We start from the raw sequence: 27836 nt of genomic DNA on the forward strand, positions 1-27836 counted from the left end.
AGGAGGTGGCAACTGTCATCAGGGAGAGCAAGTCCCTCGATGTGCCCCCCCGAGTTGTACACGGTCGTCATGGACCAAGGTGACTTCAACCAGGAGGCTTTGATGGCTGCTATGAGCCACATGCTGGACAACAAGAACCAAGGTGTTGGTTTTATTGCTGAAAGCGCAGGTTAACTCCCGGGAGGGGGGGGGGGGTTGAATGAGAGATTTTTAAAAACTTGTCAAACTCTGAAGAATTTGACGAATATCAGAATGAAGAAATAGAAATGCGAGGCAATTAATTCATCACAACAACGGAAATCATGCATACAAGATACATATAGGTGAAGAACATGCAATCATACATGCATACAAGCATGATGAAGATGAACTGAAGAAATTAAAGACAACATGATAAAAGACTCCACTTCAAATTCATCAGAAGGTAGATCACAAATTCTTCAGCAGCGGAATAAAGTAAAGTTAGGGATGAGGAATTTCAAACCATATAGGCTCGGTGAAGACACAATAATTTGGTAGACCAGTTTCAGTTGCTGTATTAATTGTACGTCTGGTTGAGGCGGCTGAGACGAACTCAAATGACACTTAGTCCTCATCATATCCCTCTTGAGCCAAGGTCACTTAGACCTCGCTCAATCACTCGTGATAAGTCTTCAAGGTAGACTTTCAAAACCTTCACAGACTTGTTCACCGACACACCGCAATGACTCTTGGGTGCTCAGAACATGACACCTAACCGTCCAAAAGAATGACAATCTTCAAAGGTAACGGGCGTCGAATCACACAGATCAATCACTTTGGCTCTAGTTGGTTTTTTTTCTCACTTAGCATTCTCTCAAAGTCGTCAGAGGATGGGTTGCTCTCAAATGACAGTGTCAAGTTCTCTCCAGAGCAGCGAACCAACATGTGGTTGTGGGGGACGGCTATTTATAGCCAGAGGGTAAGCACAACATGAATTTTCATAAATGCACTTTTCAGACATGACTGTTGTAAGGATAAGGATGCACTCGACAGCTGGCACGCGATGCAGGAACGGTCGAAAAATTAAACTCTCAATTTCGTCGGGGCACTCAATTTCCTCACGATAGGCAGATCGCACTGGCGAAATCCTAACTCCTTAGCCTGACCCAATTCGTGAGTGACTAGATGAACTTCATCACTGTCGCTAGCTAATTCGTCAGCTGTTTAGGAGATTTCCAAAGGCTTCACTCGAAGCTGCTTGTCTATGTATAGGTTAGAGCATCACCTTGAAAATTTGAACAATGATTCACCTAGACCCCCTTTAACAGTATGATTTGTCCTATGATTCAAAATAAGAAGAGAGAAACTACAAAAACAAAAGTCTTCATGCTTCAAAGTTTTCACGTCAATTTCTTCAAATGTCGTACCAATTTCATCACCAAGCTCTGCAATTGAAGAAATACATTTTTGGGGGTCGTCTTCCATGGGTTAAACCAAATCTTCACTGTGTACACTCACAAACACATTAGGCCGTTAACCCATTTGTCTTTAATACTTCAGAATCACTAAGGGGGCACTTGATGCACTTACAGTTGCCATGGCAGACGCTCACAAGGGGCTATGACTCAGGAGCTGGCTGTGCCAGCACTACCACTAGATGTAGTGCTGCCTCTGGTTACCACATGCATGATCCTCGACGGCGACAGAGATGGCGACGATGATGATGATGACAACTGTTAGAGTACGTAATGGGCCTGGGCTGGCGGTATAGCCCATTAGTCTTAGGGTTAATTAGAGATAAGGGTCGCTTTCTTAGGGGTCAAGTAAGCCTTGCTTGGGAGTCAAGTAAACCTCTCTATATAAAGAGAGGAGATGTATCAATCTAATCAAGCAAGAATTAAGAAGGAAATCCGTTCCCTCTTGCCCGGCCGTGGGCAAAAAGGCCCCCGGCCGGCTCTCTCGCGCCCTCCTTCTAGCAGCGCCATAACAATTTGGTATCAGCTAGCTTCGGTTCGATCATGTCTTCATCGCCGCCAAGCCCGTCTCTTCCGCTGCCGGTCACCTCGTCGCCTCCGGCGACCACCACGACCGTTGCCCCGCTCCTGCCCGCGCCGGGATCCTCCGTCGCGCCCGCCCCCGCCGTCCTCACCCCGGAGGAGGTGTTCGGGGTGCTGCGGGACCTAACCCAGGTGGTCCAGCAGATCCACATGTTCTTGGCCGGGTCCTACGGGCCGTCCCCGGCTGCACCGCCCATCGCCGCCCCCGTGCCGCCGTGGCTGCCGTGGCAGCCGCCGCACCAGGCGGCCTTCGCTGGGCCGCTACAGCTGCCATCCATCGCCACCACCGCCCAGCCCTGGCTGCAGTGACAGCCGCCGCTCCTAGCGGCCTCCGCCACGTCCGACGCTTTGCCGCAGCAGCCGCTGCCGCTGCCCGGCGCGACACCGCAGCAGCCACCGCCAGTCAGCTCCGCCGCCCAGTATGGGATGCCCTATGACGGGACTGCGATGACCTTGTTCCCATCAGCGCCGCCGCCATCCCAGGGCGTCCACATCCAGCAGATCAAGTCCCCGCCGCCGCAGTCACCGCTTCCGTCTTGGACCGCTACCCGCCACGTATCGACGACAGTGAGGCTGCAGGCTGCTGCGCGCGGCCTCCTAGCGCGTTGGCGTGTGCAGGAGATGCGTGGTCTGCAGCTGCCGCTCCTCCAAGTTGCCCTTCGCTGTGCAAAGGACCTCGATCTCGTCCGCTGCGTCGGGGATCTTGGGCATGCGGTTTCCTCCACGGGCGGCGGGCATGCTGTTTTCCCCGTGGGCAGCGACCTCAAAGTCCGCGACATCAGCGGTTGGGGGGCGCACCCCTCCTCGACATTCTCCATCGCAAGCCCTCCACTCTTCCCTGTGCAGTGCAGAGCAACAACCATACACATGCACTTCTTTTGTCCAGGTGGTGTCCATGGGATCCAGGTGGCTGTACACGTGCACATCCAAAATAAAGCGTCCTAGTCTATTTCAGTTTGAGAGTAATAACACAAGCCGAGATGTAAAAGGCTTGTTTTTAGGTGTTAGGTTTGTGTTGCGTCGAGTCATGGTTATAAGTTGGTTAGGCTGCAGCTCGAGGACAAGCTGCATGTCCAGGTGGGGTGTAGTGTTAGAGTACGTAATGGGCCTGGGCTGGCGGTATAGCCCATTAGTCTTAGGGTTAATTAGAGATAAGGGTCGCTTTCTTAGGGGTCAAGTAAGCCTTGCTTGGGAGTCAAGTAAACCTCTCTATATAAAGAGAGGAGATGTATCAATCTAATCAAGCAAGAATTAAGAAGGAAATCCCTTCCCTCTTGCCCGGCCGTGGGCAAAAAAGGCCCCCGGCCGGCCCTCTTGCCCGGTCGTGGGCAAAAAGGCCCCCGGCCGGCTCTCTCTCTACCGAAGCTAGCTGTTATGGCGCTGCTAGAAGGAGGGCGCGAGAGGGCCGGCCGGGGGCCTTTTTTGCCCACGGCCGGGCAAGAGGGAAGGGATTTCCTTCTTAATTCTTGCTTGATTAGATTGATACATCTCCTTTCTTTATATAGAGAGGTTTACTTGACTTCCAAGCAAGGCTTACTTGACCCCCTAAGCAAACGACCCTTATCTCTAATTAACCCTAAGACTAACGCGCCCATTAGGCCCATTACGTACTCTAACACTACACCCCACCTGGACATGCAGCTTGTCCTCGACCTGCAGCCTAACCAACTTATAACCATGACTCGATGCAACACAAACCTAACACCTAAAAACAAGCCTTTTACATCTCGGCTTGTTTATTATTATCAACCTGAAATGGACTAGGACGCTTTATTTTGGACCCCTTAACAAAAAGTGGACACCATCAGCACGTCGGACGTGCACATGTACAACCACCTGGATCCCATGGACACCACCTGAACAAAAGGAGTGCATGTGTATGGCCACCTGAAAGTGGTCGCAAGAGTGAACAGCAGAGGCGCCGTCGCGGCGGCCGATGGCGGAATGCAGTTGTGCTACGCGGTGTGCTCCTGTCGGTGACACCATGCCTTCTCCCTGCCGGACGGCTGTTGGTCTGCACCGCACAGGGAAGAGTGGAGGGCTTGCGATAGAGAATGACGAGGAGGGGTGCGCCCCCCCAACCGTCGATGTCGCAAACTTTAAGGTCGCTGCCCGCGGGAAAAACAGCATGCCCTAGATCCTCGATGCAGCGGACGAGAGCGAGGTCCTTTGCCCAGCGAAGTGTAGCTGGGAGGAGCTGCAGCTGCAGACCACGCATCTCCTGCACACGCCGATGCGCTAGGAGGCCGCGCGCGGCAGCCTGCAGCCTCACCGCTGCCGACACGTGGCGGGTAGTGATCCAAGCCGGAAGCGGTGATGGCGACGGCGGGAACTTGATCTGCTGGATGGGGACGCCCTGGGGAAGCGGTGATGGCGACGGTGGGAACTTGATCTGGTGGATCGGGATTCCCGCCGGCGTGGTCGATGCGGGGCCGGAGCTAACCGACGGTGGCTGCTGCAGCGGAGCGCCGGGCGCGGCGGAGGCCGCCAGGAGCGGCAGCTGCCACTGCAGGCAGGGCGGGGCGGTGGCGGCGGTGGATGGTAGTTGCAGCGGCTGCTGCAGCAGCCCGGCGAGCGCGGCGGGGACGCCCTGGGGCAGCAGCAGCGGCTGCTGCCGCGGAGCGCCGGGCGCGGCGGAGGCCGCTAGGAGCGGCGGCTGCCACAACCAGGGTGGGGCGGAGGCCGCCTGGTGCGGCGGCTGCCACGACAGCCATGGCAGCGCGGGGGCGGCGATGGGCGCGGGGGGCACCGCGAGGGTCGGCGACGGCCAATGCAGCCACTGCGGGGTGGCAGCGGGCGGTGGCTGCAGCTGCAGCGGTCCCGCGAGCGCCGCGGGTGGCGGGCACCATGGCAGGGCCGGTGGACCAGTGGCGGCGGCCGGCGGCGGGGGTGGCGGCGGCCCGTAGGGACTGGCTAAGTACAACCGGATCCCCTGGACCGCTGTGACCAGGTCGTTGAGGACCCCGGTGACCTGCTCCGGGGTGAAGACGGCGGCAGGGGGCGCGGTGGAGAGAGGTATCTGGCCGATGGAGTCGCCGGTGGTGGAGTCCAGCGGCGCGGAGGTGATGGACAGCGACGCGGTGGTGGAGGTTGGCAGCGGGAGAAAGGGGGTTGGCGGCGGTGAAGACATGATCGAACCGAAGCTAGCTGATACCAAACTGTTATGGCGCTGCTAGAAGGAGGGCGCGAGAGGGCCGGCCGGGGGCCTTTTTTTGCCCACGGCCGGGCAAGAGGGAAGGGATTTCCTTCTTAATTCTTGCTTGATTAGATTGATACATCTCCTCTCTTTATATATAGAGTGTTAGAGTACGTAAGCAAATGACTTCCAAGCAAGGCTTACTTGACCCCCTAAGCAAATGATCCTTATCTCTAATTAACCCTAAGACTAACACGCCCATTAGACCCATTACGTACTCTTTGTATAGTTAGGGCTTGAAAACTATTTGATGGTATATATATTTTGTTGAGGTGGTGTATATTAACCCCTCATGATGATGATGAACTTGCACCGGTAGAATTACACCCTCTTTTGAATGTGGTGGTAGGATGACACCATAGTAGTGCTAGGTTGAACTTGCTATGACGTATGATCATGCATGCTTACTACTGCTCTTCTGCTCTATTGCTTGTTGTTTGTGTGCTCAATTGCTTGCTGCTTGTGTGCTTCATTGCTTGTTGCTTCAACTATTGCTATTATGCACTGCTAGGACAAGTGGTATGCGCGGTGTTCATCGGGAAGGCTTCAGGGATTTACAGTTTATGAAAAATTTGCAACGAACAATTATCAGGGTACAAGCACATCAGCCACAGAGGGTTTAAGACTAAGCATGCGGTAGAAGATGCTTGTGTGGTCCATATGGATATAGAAACCACGGCGGGCGGGCATAAACACAGAGTTGTCACAATTCTGCTTCCATATGTTCTCATTTTTTTAATTTCTTGTCATTTAAAAAAAATGGAGGGGTAATTTGAGCTCAGATTAGACATACCAAAGCTTACAATTTTAACCTGAGCAATGCCGCTATTCGAGTAGCGACATTGCTACCTATACTATGTATGTTACTAAGTGACTGTCAGGTCGGCCGCCGGTGTGGGAGGAGCCAATGGTTTCCATAGCTGGTGCATCGTGGAGAGAGTTTGCCCCCGCGGTTACACATCATCGTCGATAAGACCTTCCACTTCGCCACCACATTCAGCCAGTAGGTTGCGTTCTAGCGTGTCGACATCGTCGTTGAGAAATGAGGATATGTGAGGGGAGGAGGCAGTGAGGAGGAGGTGGGATGGGTGCCAGAACGTTTGTGATGGTGACGCCCTGCCGACAGGCTTTTATAGTCGAGGACGAAGTCGCGTGGCCATTCGAACAACCGTCTCGAGGAATTTGGGGGAGCGGTGGACGCCATTAATGGATCGTTGGCTACCGGTCACGTCGCCCACTCACCGGTGATTAACCGGGACACAATGATGCGTGTATGGTGTCGCGCTTCAAACCCGACCATGGCTAGGAAGTAGAAGCTGAAACTTCCCTCCAGGCCGGTGGTTGTTTTATGGAGCGAGTTCCATGCTAGCCTCCCCAGACTTCAAATATGAAGGCCACGAGGTCGTTTAGCTACATAAACTATTTCGATCGGCACCCATGCGGCGACTCTACTAGAGTGTCATTTTAGCCAAAAATCATCATACTGATAGTTATTATGCTGATCGGGGCCATACACGACTCTGATAGGGGTCCTATCGTGCTCTTCCCCTCTTGTGCACGGTGGCTGCGCCGTTGCTCCCCGCACCTAGCCACCCTCTTTTCTTTGACGCGCTTGATTAGATCCGGGGTGGTCGTCCAACCCTTTTCACTGCCTTCTTTTCCGGGAGGACGACATATTTTTCATCTTGTAAACGGCAAACCAATCATTTCTTCAACAACATTATCTAACTTGGATGATGTTTTGAAGGACAAGAGTCGACCAGAGGCGGCATCAAGCTTTCGCTCACACTGCCGCTCTTCCCCTCAAGAAAGAGAGAGCCCATCAATGCAAGCCCGGCCCACCACTTCCACTACAAGTCAGCCAGCCGAGCCGCGGCTCTGCTTCCGGAGTCCACCCAACCCACCAATCCGCCGGCTCTTGGATTCCCCCCGCGGCGCCCCACCTTTTCCTCCGCCCTCGCCGCGCGGCGCGTGTCACGCCCAGCCGCCATGGCGATCGACCACGACTCCCCCTGCAAGGAGCTCCTCCCCAAGGACCGCCGCAGCATGGTACCCTCCCGCCACGCCATTCCCCATTTCTTGCTCGCTCCTCCCCCCACCTGTGCTCCGCCTTCTTGATTCCTCGTGCTCCACTCCGGGAAGGAACGAAACCGTTTCTTGATCTGTCATCGTCCTCCTTCCTTTTCCGTGCGTTACTGCTGCATTGGGCGGATTGCTGGTGTCGAGGCTGTTGGGTGGATCCTGGGAGCAGTGAAATGGCGATGGATGGAAGATCGATCTCGCCATCTCGGAAAGATCGGTGTTTTTCCCTCTTCTTTATTAAACCCTCATTTGTCCTCTGCCACCGCTTTTAGGGGTTCGATTTATGTTCTTGTGTTCATTCCTGCTGTGCAACTTCTAGTCTTCAAATTCTGGTAATTGTTGTTCGAAATGTATGAAATCCTGGCCGGGTAATCTGTTCGTAACTGCTTCTCCTTCGGCTGATTCCCACGGACGAACACGTTGTGTGCATGGCCATGCTGGTTTCCATTTTCAAGGAGAGCAATGTCTCTGAACAATCTTGTTGTTGTCGTCTGCAGGACGATGACGGCGCTGAACCGGAGGAGGAGGAGGAGCTGGAGGAGGTTGAGGAGGATGAGGAGGTTGCGGAGGTGGAGGAGGAGGAGGCTGAGGAGGACGAGAAGTCTGCGGAGGAGGTGGAGGAGCAGGAGCAGGTAGCGTCGGCGGACGGCGAGCGGTGGCCTCGGTGGCTGCGCCCCATGATGTCCGCGCGCTTCTACACGCCGTGCAAGACGCACCCTGACTCGCGCCGGGGCGGCGTGCGCACCATGTTCTGCCTCGACTGCGCCGCCGTCGCCGGCGCGCTCTGCTCCCTGTGCGCCGACCATGGCCACCGCGGCCACCACGTCATCGGGGTCCGCCGCTCCACCTACAGCAGCGTGCTCATCGTGTCGGACGTCCAGGGCCTCCTGGACGTCGACGGCGTGCAGACCTACGTCATCAACGGCGCGCGCGTCGTCTTCCTCAGAGAGCGCGGCCCGCAGCAGAGGCACGCCCGCAGCGCCTGGAGCTTCGTCAACCAGTGCGGCTGTGGCCGCGGCCTGCTCGAGGCCTTCCGCTTCTGCTCGCTCAGCTGCAAGTTCCCTGGCTGCCGCCACGACCGCAGCGCCTCCTCCCCTTCCTCCCCGCCGCGCAATGCCGCCGACCAGACCTCGACGCCACCACCGCCGCCGCCTGCACACCGGCGCAAGGGCATCCCGCACCGGGCACCGTTCGGCAACCTGGTCGTCTGACTCCACCCAGGGTTGCAGTGAAGTTTTGACAGGGAGAAGAGATTACTGAGTAGCCTTTGCCATCATTAGGACTGAAAATCTTCTGCAGCTAAGTTATGCAGATGATCCTGCTGTGCAACTACTGGTAATGTTCTTAACTTTTTTGATGATGTCCTGAGAAAAAATTGGATGACATGAGAAACTAGTCTAATAGTATGACCAGCCAGGTAACAATGCAATAGTTTTGTGGTGGCCTTTGAGTCTTGATTGCTGCTAGTTGCAGTTGATCTGTGTGTAAATATGGTTGCAGGCTGCAAGATGGGGGGATTGGGGGTGGGAGCATGCTTGCTAATTGAATTCAGCTATATGCTTCCTGACTGTCTTTTTTGCTAAACTACGCTTTGAGGCATCTTCAAATTCCTTGATATGGATGCCATTTCATCGTGCAAATGCCCAGATGCTGTTGATTGATATTGATGTTGCCATTTTGCCAATTATGTTGCTAATGTGAAATTTGAATCCTTTTGCTCTGATTATTACTAGTACTGATCATGCTTTGATCTAGTTCTTCCTTCAATCATGGGTTGAGTAATGATATTGAGATACTTTGATATGAATTTGCATAGGTGGTATTTGGTTTCTGAGTGCAAAAACATGGGCATCTATCTGCAATGCTCTGCTTCATGAGCAGGACCTAAGATTTTCCGCTGCTTGCACGCATTGAAAGTTGAGGGCAGATAATATGGCAAGTGATCCGGCTATTAATTTGTGGAATCATCATGTAATTAAGCATTGGATAGTCTTAATTCATGAAAATTGGCGTGCAATTAATCCTTTTGTCAAATGTATGGATTACACTGTTAATTAAGCAAAACAAGTCAGATAGCTAGTATTCTGCAGTCCACCTTAGCAATATACTCCCTCCGTCCCAAAATTCTTGTCTTAGATTTGCCTAGTTACGGATGTATTTACATCTGTAACTAGGCAAATCTAAGACAAGAATTTTGGGACGGAGGGAGTACATTCTTTGATCGTTCAATCTTTTGTCAAGATTCAAGTCTTTTTTCCTCCCCTTGAGTTATTTCATAACTCCCTGGGCTGAATTTTCGACTTGCCCCTGTTCTTGCTTATTGGGTTGAAGCCCGTTACCCGTTGCCTTTATTTTCTTCTTGTTTTTATGGTTTTTTGCTTTTGTTTTTGTTTTAGTCGTTTTTCTTATTTTTTATGAGTATTTTTGAGATGTTGGTGTGTGAAAATGTACACACACAAGTACTATCAAATATGTGTATATATTAAAATGTGAAATTGCACTATTATATGTTTACCTATGTATATTACAAAAAGTGTAATTTCAATACAAAGTTGTCTGCAGTTTTTTTTCTTGTTATTTCTTCTTAAATGATAATACCAATGCCACTAATTCATTTTTCTTTAGAAAACTTTATTTATTATTTTGTTTTTATTTTGTTTCATTTTCTTTCTTCTTTAGGGGCAACACCAATGCCACTAACTCATTCTTTCTGAACTTATTTTTTGTGATTTTTTATATTGTATATGGTTATTCTTGCATATTATAGAAAACATAATTTATGTGTAAATTGTGTGCAAATTATGTTATGATTTGTTTTTTTATTTTCTTTGTCCTTTAAGGGTAATACCAATGCTACTAATTTATTATTTTTTAGAAAACATCATTTTATTTTTGTGCGTGAATATGTGTGTAAATTATGTAGAGTAAGAAACTTGCACTATGTACTTATTTTTTGCATATTTAAAAAGTAGAGTTTTAGTTTAAATTTGTGTGCAATTTTTTATTTTATTTCTTTTTAAAAGATAATACAAATGCCAGTAATTCATTCTTTTGTAGGAATTTTTATTATTTTATTTTATTTTTGTTTTAATTTCATTTTTTCCTTTTTAATGGTGATATCAATGTCACTAATCTATTCCTTCTTAGAAAATTCCCTTTTTTTTCTTTGAAAAATCCACTATTATATGCTTATTCTTGCATAAAAAGCACAATTTCCGAGTGTGCACAAATTTTGTCTTTTTTCCCCTTTCCTTTCTTATTTAAGTGTAATACAATGCCACTAATTCATTCTCTCTTGAAAAACTTCATTTTTTTTGATTTAGCATTATTATAGGTGGACTAAGAAGGCTTGAGAAAGTAGAAGGCGGTTGAGCCTTTGGATCTTGATCGGTAGGTGGAGAGCGATTTGAGTAAATTCCCAAAATAATTCAGGCTCCTGTCAAGTTGTTGTATTATTTAATTTTTGCCTGTGGTATGATCATGTGACACTTAAATTTTGCATTAGAAATTTAAAAAACATCGTTTCGTCATGAATCTCAATTCAAGATTTGCTATGTAGTAGGATCACCCAGCATGCAAAACTTGCATTCATGTGGTTTATGGCTGCCAAGATGGGCCGTCATGGGGTGTCAACTCGAAGATCCAACATGTAAAATGCATGCCTGAAGCCCGGTCCCGATGTTGGGCTTTCCTGTGTGTACGCCAGCAACGGTAAAAAGTGAATGACTGCTAATCATTTTTAGGTAACTACACATAGTGCATCCCTCTGCGGTCACCTGAAAATTTCTATGCGCTCAGTCAAATTCCAACAAAGCGCAGCCCGGAGGCTGAGATAGGAACACCATCAAGAATGGGAGACGACATAGTTCTAGATTGGTTCGGGTGCGGGGGTAGCCATCGGCGTGGTGTACGGTAGGGCTTTAAGGAAAGGCTGAGGGGCAGCGACTCACACAAGACGAGGCGGAGAGATACATACAACAACACCGTTGGCCATGGAGGGTGGAAGCCGGCGTCAGAGTCTCAGGACGGGTTGACAGACCGACATCGAAGGAGGAGGAAGAATACTACAATCCGTTAGGTCGGTATTTTTTTTTAACACACAGATGCTCGTACATACGCACATCCATTAGATTTGTATTTTTTTAACACTGTACAGACACAAATGCTCGTACATCGTATATACACTCACCCATATTCGTTAGATGTGTATCTGATGGCGGAAGGGGAGTTGGGCTGAACTCAATTTCTTATCTAGGCGAGTGTTTAATTGTTAGCCCATTTTGGCAGTTGAGAACATGAACACACAAGAAATAGCCAGATGTCAGGCGGTTGTTCACATCTGCTAGTCCACGTCGTGCCCTATGTGGGCAACAGGGCCTCCACATTCCAAACCAACCAAACCTCCATTTCGTGCCAGAAGCTACACCGAACAACGGCACGCCACAGAAGCACACAGCCCGCGCGCGCCATCACGCCCACGTATCCGGTCTTCCTCCTAGCCACAACCCATGGACGAGGTGTGGCCGTGGCTGGGCACCCTCCCTCCTCCCGGCACCGGCAACGGCACGGCATCCATCCCCCTCGCCGCCTCCCCCGAGGCCGAGGGCGCCTCCATCGTCCTGCAGGCCGACTGCACCGCCACCGCGGACGGCGGTACGGCCGTCGTCGCTTTCTCCATCGCCGCAGACAGTGCCAACGGCGTGGCACGCCGCGTGCTCTGGTCGTCCGAGGCATTCGCGGCAGGCTCCGAGGTCGCCCCGCGGCTGCTGCTGCTGGCCCAGCTGCTCGACGAGGTGACCGCGCTCTCGCCGTCCATCACTTCCTTGAGCAGAGAGCCGGACACGTCGCCGCCGGAGTGGAAGCTGGATGAGGAGGTCGTGTCTGCCGTCATCGCGGCCACGGGCACTGATGGCTCCCCCTTCTTCTCGCTGGCTCTGCTCATGCGCCTCTTCTGGCTGTGCGCTTTGGAGGCCCCCGCGGACCTTGGATTTCTCTTCTTCCAGGCTCTTGGCAAAGACATCGAGCGCGCCCTCGCCGGCTGCGCCCCGGCGGCGCTCGGCGCGCTCCTGCTCTCGGTCGGCCCGGACGTCGAGGAGCGGTTCATGCGGTCGCTCGGCTACATGCTGGCCAAGTGGTGCCTGCTGCGGGAGATGCAATCGGCGCCCAAGTCGCCGGCCAAGCCCGACGTCGCGTGCTTGTCGTACGCCGCCAACGTGCACGGTCTCTGGGTGCTGAGAGGGTACGCGCCGGTGCTCGCGATCCCCCGCGTCGCTGGTGCGACATCGACGGCGACGGTCACGGCCTTGCCTCATGAGCTGCCGGAGGAGCCGGCGCTGCGGTACGGCCTGGTGCACCAGCAGCTGGAGGCCGTGGTGCAGGTGGAGTACGCGGTGACCGTGCACGGCGATAGCTTCATCGTCGTCGGCGTGCGCGTCGACAACATACGGGTGCGCGTCGTGCGGCTCGGGTATCGCAAGAAGGGCGGCACTGGCACCCAGGAAGACGACGTCGACGACGACCATGTCCTGGACGGCGAGAGGCATTTCCCGTCGCGTATCCGGCTCTGGGTCGGCCCCAGGTTCGGCTCGTCCTACGCCACGGGCCCGAGCCTTGGCCGGTCGACAGGGAACCCGGAACGGGAGGTGGAGACGACGCGCACCGTAAAGGGGGCATTCGCGGGCGCCAACAAGCTCGGCGGCGACCCAAGGGTGAAGGCGAAGATGCGCTCGTCGTCGCGGGCACGGAACCGGAGCTGGCGGTGGGAGCAGGAGGCGGAGGGCAGCGCCGGCGTGTTCGAGGGCGTGCTGTGCGACCCGGCCACCGGGACGGAGGTGTCGGCGTGGCGCCCGGGTAGCAGAGAGGCCGACCCGCGCAGCGGCATGAGGCGCCGGTACGGGGGTCCTGGGCGAGCGTTCAGCAAGATGCGGGGGCTGGTGGTGGCCGGCGACGAGCTGCCGGAGGAGGTGACGTGGAGGGTAGGGCGGGAGGCGGAGGGGAGGACCATGCGGTGGCGCCTGGGGCTCAAGGTTTGGCTGAGCTACCTGCCCAACGAGGTGAGGAGCCGCCATTTCGAGACCAGGTGCGTCGAGTGGGCGCACGAGGTCGAGCTACCGCTAATGGCGACGACTCCATTGTAAATTTGTAACTAAGAACTGTAATGACTCACTATATTAGGAAAAAAGAATGTTACTCAAGGTACTTACATGACCCTCCCGTGTTACCACCGTCCCAAAATTGGATTTGTCTACATAGTTATGGAGTGACACTACTAGGAAAAACCCTAATAGTAGCGCTGTAGTGCTAGTAGTAGCGCTACTACTCAGCTAAACCTTAGCAGTAGCATGGGACTGCTAACCATACATAGCAGTAGCATGCTTACGAATCCTCGCTTCCGCTAATAGCAGCAACGCGGTTGCTCAGAGCGCGCTGCTGCTAAACCAACGCTGCTGTTATATGCACGCCCCGCGCTACTACTAATATTTCCCGTATTTTTTTTCTTCTTCTCCGTATTGGCGCTGTATTTGTACATGTTTTATGTAGTTGTCTCATCATACGATTTTATGATCATGATGAGTTATTATATCAGTGGAAAAGAGAAGTGAAGGCAATATGGTGCAGACCGAAAGTACTACTAATCCAAACTTGTTTAGTTTGGATCAGTAGTACTTTCGCTCCGCACCATGGTTGCCTCCACTTGAATCTAATTCACATTTATTTCACCCACTGATATATATAATAACTCATCATGCTCATATAACAACTCAACACCATCATTGTAATAATAACTCATCATCGTTATCTTAATAACAAGTCATACTCATCATCATCATAGTCATCTAACCACTTCTACTTGTTATTGATATGTCTCCAACGTATCTATAATTTTTAATTGTTCCATTCTATTATATTATCTGTTTTGGATGTTTTATATGCATTAATATGCTATTTTATATTATTTTTAGGACTAACCTATTAACCTAAAGCCCAGTGCCAGTTTATGTTTTTCCTTGTTTTTGAGTTTCGCAGAAAAGGAATACTAAACGGAGTCCAAACGGAATGAAACTTTACGATGATTTTTCTTGGACCAGAAGACACCCAGGAGACTTGCAGTTCAAGTCAGAAGAGCCACGAGGCGGCGGCAAGGGTGGAGGGCGCACCCAGGGGGTAGGGCGCCCCCCCTACCTTGTGGGCCTCTCAGTGCCCCCCTGACCTAGATCTTCCTCCTATATATTCACATATATTCCTAAATCTCCAAAAGCATCCACGAAAACACTTTTCCACCGTCGCAACCTTCTGTTCCCGTGAGATCCCATCTTGGGGCCTTTTTCGGCATCCTGCCAGTGGGGGATTCGATCACAGAGGACATCTACATCAACTCTATTGCCCTTCCGATGAAGCATGAGTAGTCCACCACAGACCTACAGGTCCATAGCTGGTAGCTAGATGGCTTCTTCTCTCTCTTTGATTCTCAATACCATGTTCTCCTCGATGTTCTTGGAGATCTATCCGATGTAATCTTCTTTTGCGGTGTGTTTGTCGAGATCCGATGAATTGTGGATTTATGATCAGCTTATCTATGAATATTATTTGAATATCCTCTTAATTCTTATAAGCATGATTTGGTATCTTTGTATTTCTCTTTGAATTATCGGTTTGGTTTGGCCAACTAGATTGGTATTTCTTGCAATGGGAGAGGTGCTTAGCTTTGGGTTCAATCTTGCGTGATTTCACCCAGTGACAAAGTAGGGGTAGCGAGACACGCATTGCATTGTCGCCTTCGAGGATAAAATGATGGGGTTTTCATCATATTGCTTGAGTTAATTCCTCTACATCATGTCATCTTACTTAATGCGTTACTCTGTTCTTATGAACTTAATACTCTAGATGCAGGCAGGAGTCGATCGATGTGTGGAGTAATAGTAGTAGATGCAGAATCGTTTCGGTCTACTTGACACGGGCATGATGCCTATATTTCATAATCATTGCCTTGGATATCGTCATAACTTTGCGCTTTTCTATCAATTGCTCGACAGTAATTTGCTCACCCACCGTATTATTTGCCTTCATGAGAGAAGCCTCTAATGAAACCTATAGCCCCGGGGTCTATTTTCCGTCATATTAATTTCTGATCTACTATTTTGCAATCTTTTATTTTCAGATCTATAAACCAAAAAATCCCAAAATATTTTATCTTTTGTTTAGTTTTATTTATCTATCTCTATCAGATCTCACTTTTGCAAGTGTCCGTGAAGGGATTGACAACCCCTTTATCGTGTTGGGTGTAAGTGTTTGATTGTCTGTGCAGGTATTGGTGATTTGCGCGTTCTTCTCCTACTGGATTGATACCTTGGTTCTTAACTGAGGGAAATTCTTATCTCTACTTTGCTGCATCACCCTTTCCTCTTCAAGGAAAAAACTAACGCAAGCTCAAGAAGTAGCAGGAAGAATTTCTGGCGCCGTTGCCGGGGAGATCTACGCCAAGTCAAGATCTACATCAAGCCTACCAAGTACCCATCATAAAACTCTCATCTCTTGCATTTCATTATTCGCCATTCGCCTCTCATATTCCTCTCCCCATCTTCTAAAACGATTTTCGAAAAGAATTGCCTTTTTATTCACCCTTCTTTCATTCGTCTTTTTTGTTTGCCCTTATGTCTTTCTTGGTTTGTTTGCTCATTCATTTAGTATAATTGTGTGTTTATTCAAAATCAGAAACCAAAGAGTTTATGGATCCTCATCCACTTGTTAATCTTATTAAAAGATCCAATTATGATGAACCAATCTCTAGTGAATTGAGTGCACTAGATTATCTCTATGAGGTTTTGATTGAAATTCGTGAGTCAGAAAATTGTGATGAAGTGTTGAAAGAAGAAAATTATAAAGTGATTCACGATAGTGCCTTGAATGAAAAGCATGATTTCAATGATTTTATTATAAATTCCATTAATGCCAATTGTTTTAACAATATGCAAAACCCTAAGCTTGGGGATGCTAATTTTGCTCTGTCTACTACTTGTTGCAATGATTAAGATTGGGGTGATTCTTCTTATGATCTTGAAAATTTATTTAAGCCCCATGATGAATATAAGATTGATAACAAAGTTTGCAATAATATTGAAGTGGGTTCGGAAGACTGTCAACTTTAGATCCCACATATTTGGAGAGTGTTCAATCTTATGAAATTGTTGATAAAAGTGGGCTTGGAGAGGTCATGACTTTAGTTAATGTTAATCCCACTATTTTGGAAGAGTGTCAACTTCACATGCATGTGGATCGTGTTGAGAATATGTTATGTGATAGCTATATTGTTGAATTTGCTTATGATCCTACATGTAATTATTATGAGAGAGGAAAATATGGTTGTAGAAATTTTCATGTTACTAAATTACCCCTCTTCATGTTGAGATTGCTATCGTCTCTTTCTTCTTCCTTGCATATGCCAGTTTTTGCTTGCCTTGATAATTTGTTTGCTTATAAAAATGCCTATGCATAGGAAGTATGTTAGACTTAGATGTGTTTGTCACGTGTTTTATGATGCTCTCTTTGCTTTTCAATTCTTCTCTTTTATGTGAGCATCAACAAAATTACCAATGCCTAGCTAAAAGGCTTTAAAGAAAAGCGCTTGTTGGGAGACAACCCAATATTTATCCTTGATGTTTTGCAATAAATAATTTATATAGCCTCTGGTTAGATGTGTTTTTGTGTTTTAATTAGTGTTTGTGCCAAGTAAGACCTTTGGGATGGCTTATGGTGATAGTTGATTTGATCTTGCTGAAAATCAGAAACCTTTGCACCCAGATAAATAATTTTCATAATTCACAGAACCGTTCTTTTGATCTTAATTTTTTACACAAGATTTATATACAAATTTCCCAGGTTGTCCTAACTTTTAAGAATTTTTGGAGTTACATAAGTGTTCGAAGTTTTCAGATTGCTACAGACTATTCTGTTTTTGACAGATTCTGTTTTCTTTGTGTTGTTTGCTTATTTTGATGAATAATCTATGGGTAGTATCGGGGGGTATGAACCATGGAGAAGTTGGAATACAGTAGATATTACACCAGTATAAATAATGAATGAGTTCACAACAGTACCATAAAGTGGTGATTTGCTTTCTTATACTAACGGATCTCATAAGATTTTCGGTTGAGTTTTGTGTTGTGAAGTTTTCAAGTTTTGGGTAAATATTTGATGGACTATGGAATAATTAGTGGCAAGAGCCTAAGCTTGGGGATGCCCAAGGCACCCAAGGTAATATTTATGGACAACCAAGGTCCTAAGCTTGGGGATGCCCCGGAAGGCATCCCCTCTTTCGTCTTCATCTATCGGTAACTCTGCTTGAGGCTATGTTTTTATTCATCACATGATATGTGTTTTCCTTGGAGCGTCTTGTATTGTATGAGTCTTTGCTTTTTAGTTTGACACAATCATCCTTGCTATACACACCTTTTGAGAGGGACACGCATAAATCTTGATTTATTAGAATACTCTATGTGCTTCACTTATATCTTTTGAGCTAGGCAATTTTGCTCTAGTGCTTCACTTACATCTTTTTCGAGCACGACGGTGGCTTTATTTTATAGAAATTGTTGAACTCTCATGCTTCACTTATATTATTTTGAGAGTCTCTCTAAACAACATGGTAATTTACTTTGGTTATGAATTTAGTCCTAATATGATGGGCATCCAAGAGGGATATAATAAAAACTTTCGTGCATTGAATACTATGAGAAGTTTGATTCCTTATGATTGTTTTGAGATATGAGGATGGTGATATTAGAGTCATGCTAGTGAGTAATTGTGGATTGTAGAAATACTTGTGTTAAAGTTTGTGATTCCCGTAGCATGCACGTATGGTGAACCGTTATGTGATGAAGTCGGAGCGTGATTTATTTATTGATTTTCTTACTTATGAGTGGTGGTCGGGGATGAGCGATGTCCTTTTCCTACCAATCTATCCCCCTAGGAGCATGCGCGTAGTACTTTGTTTCGATGACTAATAGATTTTTGTAATAAGTATGTGAGTTCTTCATGACTAATGTTGAGTCCATGCATTATACGCACTCTCACCCTTCCACCATTGCTAGCTTCTCTAGTACCGTGCAACTTTCACCGGTACCATACACCCACCATATACTTTCCTCAAAATAGCCACCATACCTACCTATCATGGCATTTCCATAGCCATTCCGAGATATATTGCCATGCAACTTTCCACCGTTTTGTTTATTATGACACACTTCATCATTGTCATATTGCTTTGCATAATCATGTGTAGTTGACATAGTATTTGTGGCAAAGCCACCGTTCATAATTTTCAAACATGTCACTCTTGAGTCATTGCACATCCCGGTACACCGCCGGAGGCATTAATATAGAGTCATATTTTGTTCTAAGTATTGAGTTGTAATTCTTGAGTTGTAAGTAATTAAAAGTGTGATGATCATCATTATTAGAGCATTTTCCCATGTGAAGAAAGGATGATGGAAGTTATGATTCCCTCACAAGTTGGGATGAGTCTCCGGACTTTATGAAAAATAAAAGAGGCCAAAGAATCCCAAATGAAAAAGAGAGGCCAAAGAAGCCCACACAAAAAATGAGAAAAAAGAGAGAAGGGGCAATGTTACTATCCTTTTTCCACACTTGTGCTTCAAAGTAGCACCATGATCTTCATGATAGAGAGTCTCCTATTTTGCCAATTTCATATACTAGTGGGAATTTTTCATTATAGAACTTGGCTTGTATATTCCAATGATGGGCTTCCTCAATTGCCCTAGGTCTTCGTGAGCAAGCGAGTTGGATGCACACCCACTTAGTTTCTTTTTGAGCTTTCATAAACTTATAGCTCTAGTGCATCCGTTGCATGGCAATCCCTACTCACTCACATTGATATCTATTGATGGGCATCTCCATAGCCCGTTGATATGCCTAGTTGATGTGAGACTATCTCCTTCCACTACAAAAAAAAGACACATCCGTGACATTTTGGGCCGAACAATTTTTTTCTGTCATACTTATGACACTTCTTTGACGATACTTTTGACAAAACCCGGTATCATCATAGATGTGGTGGGCTCCTACTTCCATGACAAAAAATCATGATAGAAAAATGGAGTTTTCATCCTGGCGGGCCGGAGACGCACCTGCATGACATTCTTTGGGCCGTCCATGACGGAAAAAATCACGGTAGAAGCGAGGGTGAGGAAAATCCGAGAAGTTCCCGGTTACAGCGGGTGGTCGGGACTGAGCGATGCACGGAGATTTGCGTGTTTCTCTCATACACGTACGCGCGTGGGTGCGAGGCGTTGGACTCTAATTGGACCCGAGTGAGGCGTTTGCCTACTGAAGCCGATCGATTGAACTGGCTACGCGTTACTGAACCCGAGCTATCGATCGATCCCTGGCTGTTAACTGAACCCGATCGAGTGATTCCTTCGCTACTGCTGCTAACTAAAGCCGATCGACCTGTTGCCTCTTGATGAACAGTGAGTGTTGTTGGGGGTTGGATGAATAGTTCCCGGTGGGGGTTGGATGAACAGGACCCCATGGGGGTAGAGGCCGCGCATTGCCGCTGGATGAACAGGACCCCGATCGAGCCGGTTGGGGGTGGATGAACAGGACCCCTGAAGGAAATATGCCCTAGAGGCACTAATAAAGTTATTACTTATTTCCTTATTTCATGATAAATGTTTATTATTCATGCTAGAATTTTATTAACCGGAAACATAATACATGTGTGAATACATAGCCAAACATAGTGTCACTAGTATGCCTGTACTTGACTAGCTCGTGAATCAAAGATGGTTAAGTTTCCTAGCCATAGACATGAGTTTTCATTTGATTAACGGGATCACATCATTAGGAGAATGATGTGATTGACTTGACCCATTCCGTTAGCTTGGCACTTGATCATTTAGTATGTTGCTATTGCTTTCTTCATGACTTATACATGTTCCTACAACTATGAGATTATGCAACTCCCGTTTACTGGAGGAACACTTTGTGTGCTACCAAACGTCACAACGTAACTGGGTGATTATAAAGGAGATCTATAGGTGTCTCCGAAGGTACATGTTGGGTTGGCGTATTTCGAGATTAGGATTTGTCACTCTGATTGTCGGAGAGGTATCTCTGGGCCCTCTCGGTAATGCACATCACTATAAGCCTTGCAAGCAATGTGACTAATGAGTTAGTTGCGGGATGATGCATTACGGAACGAGTAAAGAGACTTGCCGGTAACGAGATTGAACTAGGTATTGAGATACCGACGATCGAATCTCGGGCAAGTAACATACCAATGACAAAGGGAACAACGTATGTTGTTATGCGGTTTGACCGATAAAGATCTTCATAGAATATGTGGGAGCCAATATGAGCATCCAGGTTCTGCTATTGTTTATTGACCGGAGACGTGTCTCGGTCATGTCTACATTTTTCTCGAACCCGTAGGGTCCGCACGCTTAAGGTTTTGATGACAGTTATATTATGAGTTTATGCGTTTTGATGTACCGAAGGAGTTCGGAGTCCCGGATGAGATAGGGGACATGACGAGGAGTCTCGAAATGGTCGAGACGTAAAGATCGATATATTGGACGACTATATTCAGACTTCGGAAAGGTTCCGAGTGATTCGGGTATTTTCGGGGGTACCGGGGAGTTACGGGAATACGAGGAAGAAGCAATGGGCCTCATGGGCCAAGTGGTGGAAGAGAGGAGGGCAGGAGGCAGGGCGCGCGGCCCCCCTAGCCCAAACCGAATTGGACTAGGGGGCCGGCCCCCCTTTCCTCCTTTTCCTCCCTCTCCTTCCTTCTCCTTCTACGTTCCTTCCTTCCCCTCTCCTAGTTGGACTAGGAAAGGAGGGAGTCCTACTCCCGGTGGGAGTAGGACTCCTCCTTGGCGCGCCCTCCCTTGGCCGGCCGCCCCCTCCCCCTTGCTCCTTTATATACGGGGGCAGGGGGGCACCCCATGACACATAAGTTGATCTTCGTGATCGTTCCTTAGCCGTGTGCGGTGCCCCCTCCACCATATTCCACCTCGATCATATCGTGCGGTGCTTAGGTGAAGCCCTGCGTCGGTAGAACATCATCATCGTCACCACGCCGTCGTGCTGACGGAACTCATCCCTGACACCCTGCTGGATCAGAGTCCGGGGATCGTCATCGAGCTGAACGTGTGCTGAACTCGGAGGTGCCATACGTTCGGTGCTTGGATCGGTCGGATCATGAAGACGTACGACTACATCAACCGCGTTGTCATAACGCTTCCGCTTACGGTCTACGAGGGTACGTGGACAAACTCTCCCCTCTCGTTGCTATGCATCACCATGATCTTGCGTGTGCGTAGGATTTTTTTGAAATTACTACGTTCCACAACAGTGGCATCCGAGCCTAGGTTTTATGTGTAGATGTCATATGCACGAGTAGAACACAAGTGAGTTGTGGGCGATACAAGTCATACTGCTTACCAGCATGTCATACTTTTGTTCGGCGGTATTGTTGGATGAAGCGGCCTGGACCGGCATTACGCGTACGCTTACGCGAGACTGGTTTTACCGCCGTGCTTTGCACACAGGTGACTAGCGGGTGTCAGTTTCTCCAACTTTAGTTGAACCGAGTGTGGCTACGCCCGGTCCTTGCGAAGGTTAAAACAACACCAACTTGACGAACTATCGTTGTGGTTTTTGATGCGTAGGTAAGAACGGTTCTTGCTCAGCCCGTAGCAGCCACGTAAAACTTGCAACAACAAAGTAGAGGACGTCTAACTTGTTTTTGCAGGGCATGTTGTGATGTGATATGGTCAAGACGTGATGAGATATAAGTTGTTGTATGAGATGATCATGTTTTGTTGAAGTTATTGGCAACTGGCAGAAGCTCTATGGTTGTCTCTTTGTTGCATAAGATGCAAGTGCCAAATGATTGCTTTACTTTATCGCTATGCGATAGCAATAGTTGCAAGAGCAATAGTTGGAGAGACGACCATATGACGACACATTGATATAGGTCAAGATGATGAAGACATGGTGTCGTGCCGGTGACGATAGAGATCATGACTAGGGATGGCAATGGGTACCCGTTACCCGCATACCCGGCGGGTAAAAACCCTATTAGGGTAAGGGTATGGAATAAATGATTACCCATGGGTATATAAATAGAAAAAATATTAAACCCATCGGGTACAGTGGGTACGGGTATGGAATGTCATAACCCATACCCGTGTACCCATAGACCCACATAAAATATGTTAAGTGGGCCCTTATTATTCATTTATCTAATTTAATTTCCCACAAAATGAGTCTAATCCCATAGCCATTGACTACATGAGTAGCCCACGTTGGCAGTAGCTACATGGTAAACATGGGTGACCCGGTAAACATGGAAAGGAAACATGTAATGGCAGAACGAATCCCATAAATCTCTCCTTCTCTCCTAGATTAACGTGATTAGGTGATGGTGAATAATGAATACGTGTGATCATAGCCCATATTTAGATAGATATCCTCCTCATCTCCTCGTCTCATTTCATCTCCTCGCCTCCTCGTCCATCGGCTATCGCTAGTCGCCGCCGCCAGCTGCTCAGTGCCTCGCCGTTGCTAGCGCCTCCAGTCACTTGGACACCATGGACCTTGCGGATGAGGACCACAACTTGTGTGAGGACGGCGACCGGGAGAAGCAGATGCAGCTCACACTCATGCAGATTTAGTCTAAGGGCAGCGACCACCACAGCTCCACCACGGCCAGGAGCATGGCATGACAACCCCGATCTTGTCGATGGATAGCGCATTGATCTTGTAGTTTTTTTATATGGATGAGGTGATGCATTCGTGCATATAATCATTGGTTTCTGCTTATACAAGATGTATACAGTATATAGCTATTGTGATGAATATGATTTTTCTATATATAGAAGATATTCGATGTAGATATGTTATATAAGTAAAAGATTTCAGTACGTAGTGTATTATGTATATATGAGCATCGTAATTTCAGTGCTCAGTAAGAATCAAGTATTATATTCAGTAGACTACATATATATGAATTTGATGTCTATTTTGTTATTGATGCTCCTTTTGCAGTAGTACAAGCTCAGCAGCCAAGTACATGTTCGTTGTGAATATGCCAATGATACATCTGCCCCAATGGATGAAGATGGAGATCATGTTGTTCTTTTTTTTGAATTCAATGTTGTTATTTTCAATGATTAAGATGTACAGGAGGAGATGGAAGAGGTCAACGAAGTACGCAAATAGAAGATAATTTCTGAAGTTTGGCTAGAAATGAAACAAAAGAGGTCAATGACATCTTGTCGATTATGATTACTTTTTGCTCAAGTTGATGTGCGCACACGGGTATTTTTCCCCGTGGGTACCCATTTACCCTGTCGGGTGATGGGTATGGGAAAAAATTGTACCCGTTGACGGGTATGGGCACGGGTGATGGGTAAGCTCCAGGAGGATGGGTAAGGGTATGGGCTAACTATACCCGTACCCGAACCCGGCGGGTGCCATCCCTAATCATGACAGTACTATGGAGATGGAGATCAAAGGCGCAAGATGATCATGGCCATATCATGTCACATATTTTGATTGCATATGATGTTTATCTGTTATACATCTTATTCTGTTTTGTTTGACGGTAGCATTTTAAGATGATCTCTCACTAATTAGCAAGAAGTGTTCTCCCTGAGTATGCACCGTTGCGAAAGTTCTTCGTGCTGAGACACCACGTGATGATCGGGTGTGATAGGCTCTACGTTCAAATACAACGGGTGCAAAACAGTTGCACACGCGGAATACTCAGTTAAACTTGACGAGCCTAGCATATACAGATATGGCCTCGGAACACGGAGACCGAAAGGTCGAGCGTGAATCATATAGTAGTATGATCAACATAGTGATGTTCACCATTGAAAACTACTCCATTTCACGTGATGATCGGACATGGTTTAGTTGATTTGGATCACGTGATCACTTAGATGACTAGAGAGATGTCTGTCTAAGTGGGAGTTCTTAAGTAATATGATTAATTGAACTTAAATTTATCATGACCTTAGTCCTGGTAGTATTTTGCAAATTATGTTGTAGATCAATAGCTCACGTTGTTGCTTTCATATGTTTATTTTGATATGTTCCTAGAGAAAACTGTGTTGAAAGATGTTAGTAGAAATGATGCGGATTGGATCCATGGTCTGAGGTTTATCCTCGTTGCTGCACAGAAGAATTATGTCCTTAATGCACCGCTAGGTGACGGACCTATTGCAGGAGCAGATGTAGACGTTATGAATGTTTGGCTAGCTCAATATGATGACTACTTAATAGTTTAGTGCACCATGCTTAACAGCTTAGAATCGGGACTTCAAAAGACGTTTTTAACGTCATGGGCCATATGAGATGTTCCACGAGTTGAAGTTAATATTTCAAGCAAATAACCGAGTTGAGAGATATGAAGTCTCCAGCAAGTTCTATAGCTAAAAGATGGAGGAGAATCGCTCAACTAGTGAGCATGTGCTCAAATTGTCTGGGTACTTCAATCGCTCAAATCAAGTGGGAGTTAATCTTCCAGATAAGATAGTGATTGACAGAATTCTCTAGTCACCATCACTAAGTTACTAGAACTTTGTGATGAACTATAGTATGCAAGGGATGACGAAAACGATTCCCGAGCTCTTCGTGATGTTGAAATCGATGAAGGTAGAAATCAAGAAAGAGCATCAAGTGTTGATGATGGACAAGACCACTACTTTCAAGAAAAGGGCAAAGGGAAAGAAAGGGAAACTTCAAGTAGAATGACAAACAAGTTGTCACTCCCGTGAAGAAGCCCAAAGTTGGACCAAAGCCTGAAACTGAGTGCTTACACTGCAAAGGAAATGGTCATTAGAAGCGGAAATGCCCTGAATATTTGGTGGATAAGAAGGATGGCAAAGTGAACAAGGGTATATTTGATATACAGATTATTGATGTGTGCCTTACTAGTGTTTATAGTAGCCCCTGAGTATTTGATACTTGTTCAGTTGCTAAGATTAGTAACTCGAAACAGGAGTTACAGAATAAACTGAGACTAGTTGAAGGGGAAGTGACGATGAGTGTTGGAAGTAGTTCCAAGATTGATATTATCATCATCGCACACTCCCTATTCTTTTGGGATTAGTGTTAAACCTAAATAAATGTTATTTGGCGTTTGCGTTGAGCATGAATATGATTTGATCATGTTTATTGCAATACGGTTATTCATTTAAAATCAGAGGATAATTGTTGTTCTGTTTACATGAATAAAACCTTCAATGGTCATACACCCAATGAAAATAGTTTGTTGGATCTCAATCGTAGTGATACACATATTCATAATATTGATGCCAAAAGATGCAAAGTTAATAATGATAGTGCAACTTATTTGTGGCACTGCCGTTTGGGTCATATCGGTGTAAAGCGCATGAAGAAACTCCATAAAGATGGATTTTCGGAATCACTTGGTTATGAATCATTTGATGCTTGCGAACCATCCCTTTTGGGCAAGATGACTAAAACTCCGTTCTTCGGAACAATGGAACGAGCTACTGACTTGTTGGAAATAATACATACTGATGTATGCAAACCAATGAGTATGAAGGCTCGTGGCAAGTATCGTTATTTTCTAACCTTCACAGATGATTTGAGCAGATATGGGTATATCTACTTAATGAAACACAAGTCTGAAACATTTGAAAAGTTCAAAGAATTTCAGAGTGAAGTGGAAAATCATCGTAACAAGAAAATAAAATTTCTACGATCTGATCGTGGAGGAGAATATTTGAGTTATGAGTTTGGTTTACATTTGAAGCAAGGCGGAATAGTTTCGCAACTCACGCCACCCGGAACACCACAACGAAATGGTGTGTCCGAACGTCATAATCGTACTTTACTGGATATGGTGCAATCTATGATGTCTCTTACTGATTTACCGCTATCTTTTTGGGGTTATGCTTTAGAGACGGCCGCATACACGTTAAATAGGGCACCATCAAAATCCGTTGAGACGACGCCTTATGAACTGTGGTTTGGCAAGAAACCAAAGTTGTCGTTTCTTAAAGTTTGGGGCTGTGATGCTTATGTGAAGAAACTTCAACTAGATAAGCTCGAACCCAAATCAGAGAAATGTGTCTTCATAGGATACCCAAAAGAAACTATTGGGTACACCTTCTATCACAGATCCGAGGGCAAGATTTTCGTTGCTAAATTCGGATCCTTTCTAGAAAAAGAGTTTCTCTCGAAAGAAGTGAGAGGGAGGAAAGTAGAACTTGATGAGGTAACTGTACCTTCTCCCGAATTGGAAAGTAGTTTATCACAGAAATCAGTTCTAGTGATTCCTACACCAATTAGTGAGGAAGCTAATGATAATGATCATGAAGCTTCAGATCAAGTTACTACCGAACTTTGTAGATCTTCCAGATTAAGATCCGCACCAGAGTGGTACGGTAATCCTATTCTGGAAGTCATGTTACTAGACCATGATGAACCTACAAACTATGAGGAAGCGATGATGAGCCCAGATTCCGCAAAATGGTTTGAGGCCATGAAATCTGAGATGGGATCCATGTATGAGAACAAAGTGTGGACTTTGGTGGACTTGCCCGATGATCGGCAAGCCATAGAAAATAAATGGATCTTCAAGAGGAAGATGGACATTGATAGTAGTGTTACTATCTACAAAGCTCGACTTGTCGCAAAAAGGTTTTTGACAAGTTCAAGGTGTTGACTACAATGAGATTTTCTCAACTGTAGCGATGCTTAAGTCTGTCCGAATCATGTTAGCAATTGCCACATTTTATGAAATCTAGCAAATGGATGTCAAAACTGCATTCCTTAATGGTTTTCTTAAAGAAGAGTTGTATATGATGCAACCAGAAGGTTTTGTCAATCCTAAAGGTGCTAACAAAATGTGCAAGCTCCAGCAATCCATCTATGGACTGGTGCAAGCATCTCGGAGTTGGAATATACGCTTTGATAAGTTGATCAAAGCATATAGTTTTATACAGACTTGCGGTGAAGCCTGTATTTACAAGAAAGTGAGTGGGAGCACTACATCATTTCTGATAAGTATATGTGAATGACATATTGTTGATCGGAAGTAATGTAGAATTATTCTTCAAAGCATAAAGGAGTGTTTGAAAGGAGTTTTTTCAAAGAAAGACCTCAGTAAAGCTACTTACGTATTGAGCATCAAGATCTATTGAGATAGATCAAGACACTTGATAAGATTTTCAATGAGTACATACCTTGACAAGATTTTGAAGTAGTTCAAAATGGAACAGTCAAAGAAAGAGTTTTTGCCTGTGTTGCAAAGGTATGAAATTGAGTAAGACTCAAATCCCGACCACAACAGAAAGAGAATGAAAGTCATTCCCTATGCATCAGTCATAGGTTCTATAAAGTATGCTATGCTATGTACCAGACCTATTGTATAACTTGCTCTGAATTTGGCAAGGGAGTACAATAGTGATCTAGGAGTAGATCACTGGACATTGGTCAAAATTATCCTTAGTGGAATAAGGATATGTTTCTCGATTATG

The 27836-nt window shown here is 46.6% G+C and overlaps 2 protein-coding genes across 2 annotated transcripts; both read left to right on the forward strand.

Moving 5' to 3' along the window:
• The first annotated feature begins 6997 nt into the window (after positions 1–6997).
• Positions 6998–9262, forward strand: LOC119302243. The gene has a single exon (XM_037579283.1). The coding sequence runs from the start codon at positions 7725–7727 to the stop codon at positions 8505–8507; it is 783 nt and encodes a 260-aa protein (XP_037435180.1). The 5' UTR covers positions 6998–7724; the 3' UTR covers positions 8508–9262.
• A 2390-nt stretch (positions 9263–11652) lies between these two features.
• On the forward strand, positions 11653–13509 carry LOC119322349. The gene has a single exon (XM_037595849.1). It carries the CDS (start codon positions 11805–11807, stop codon positions 13431–13433), a length of 1629 nt encoding a protein of 542 aa, XP_037451746.1. The 5' UTR covers positions 11653–11804; the 3' UTR covers positions 13434–13509.
• Positions 13510–27836: the final 14327 nt, after the last annotated feature.

The sequence above is a fragment of the Triticum dicoccoides genome, chromosome 1B (genome assembly GCF_002162155.2).
Source record: "Triticum dicoccoides isolate Atlit2015 ecotype Zavitan chromosome 1B, WEW_v2.0, whole genome shotgun sequence".
Lineage (NCBI taxonomy): Eukaryota > Viridiplantae > Streptophyta > Magnoliopsida > Poales > Poaceae > Triticum > Triticum dicoccoides.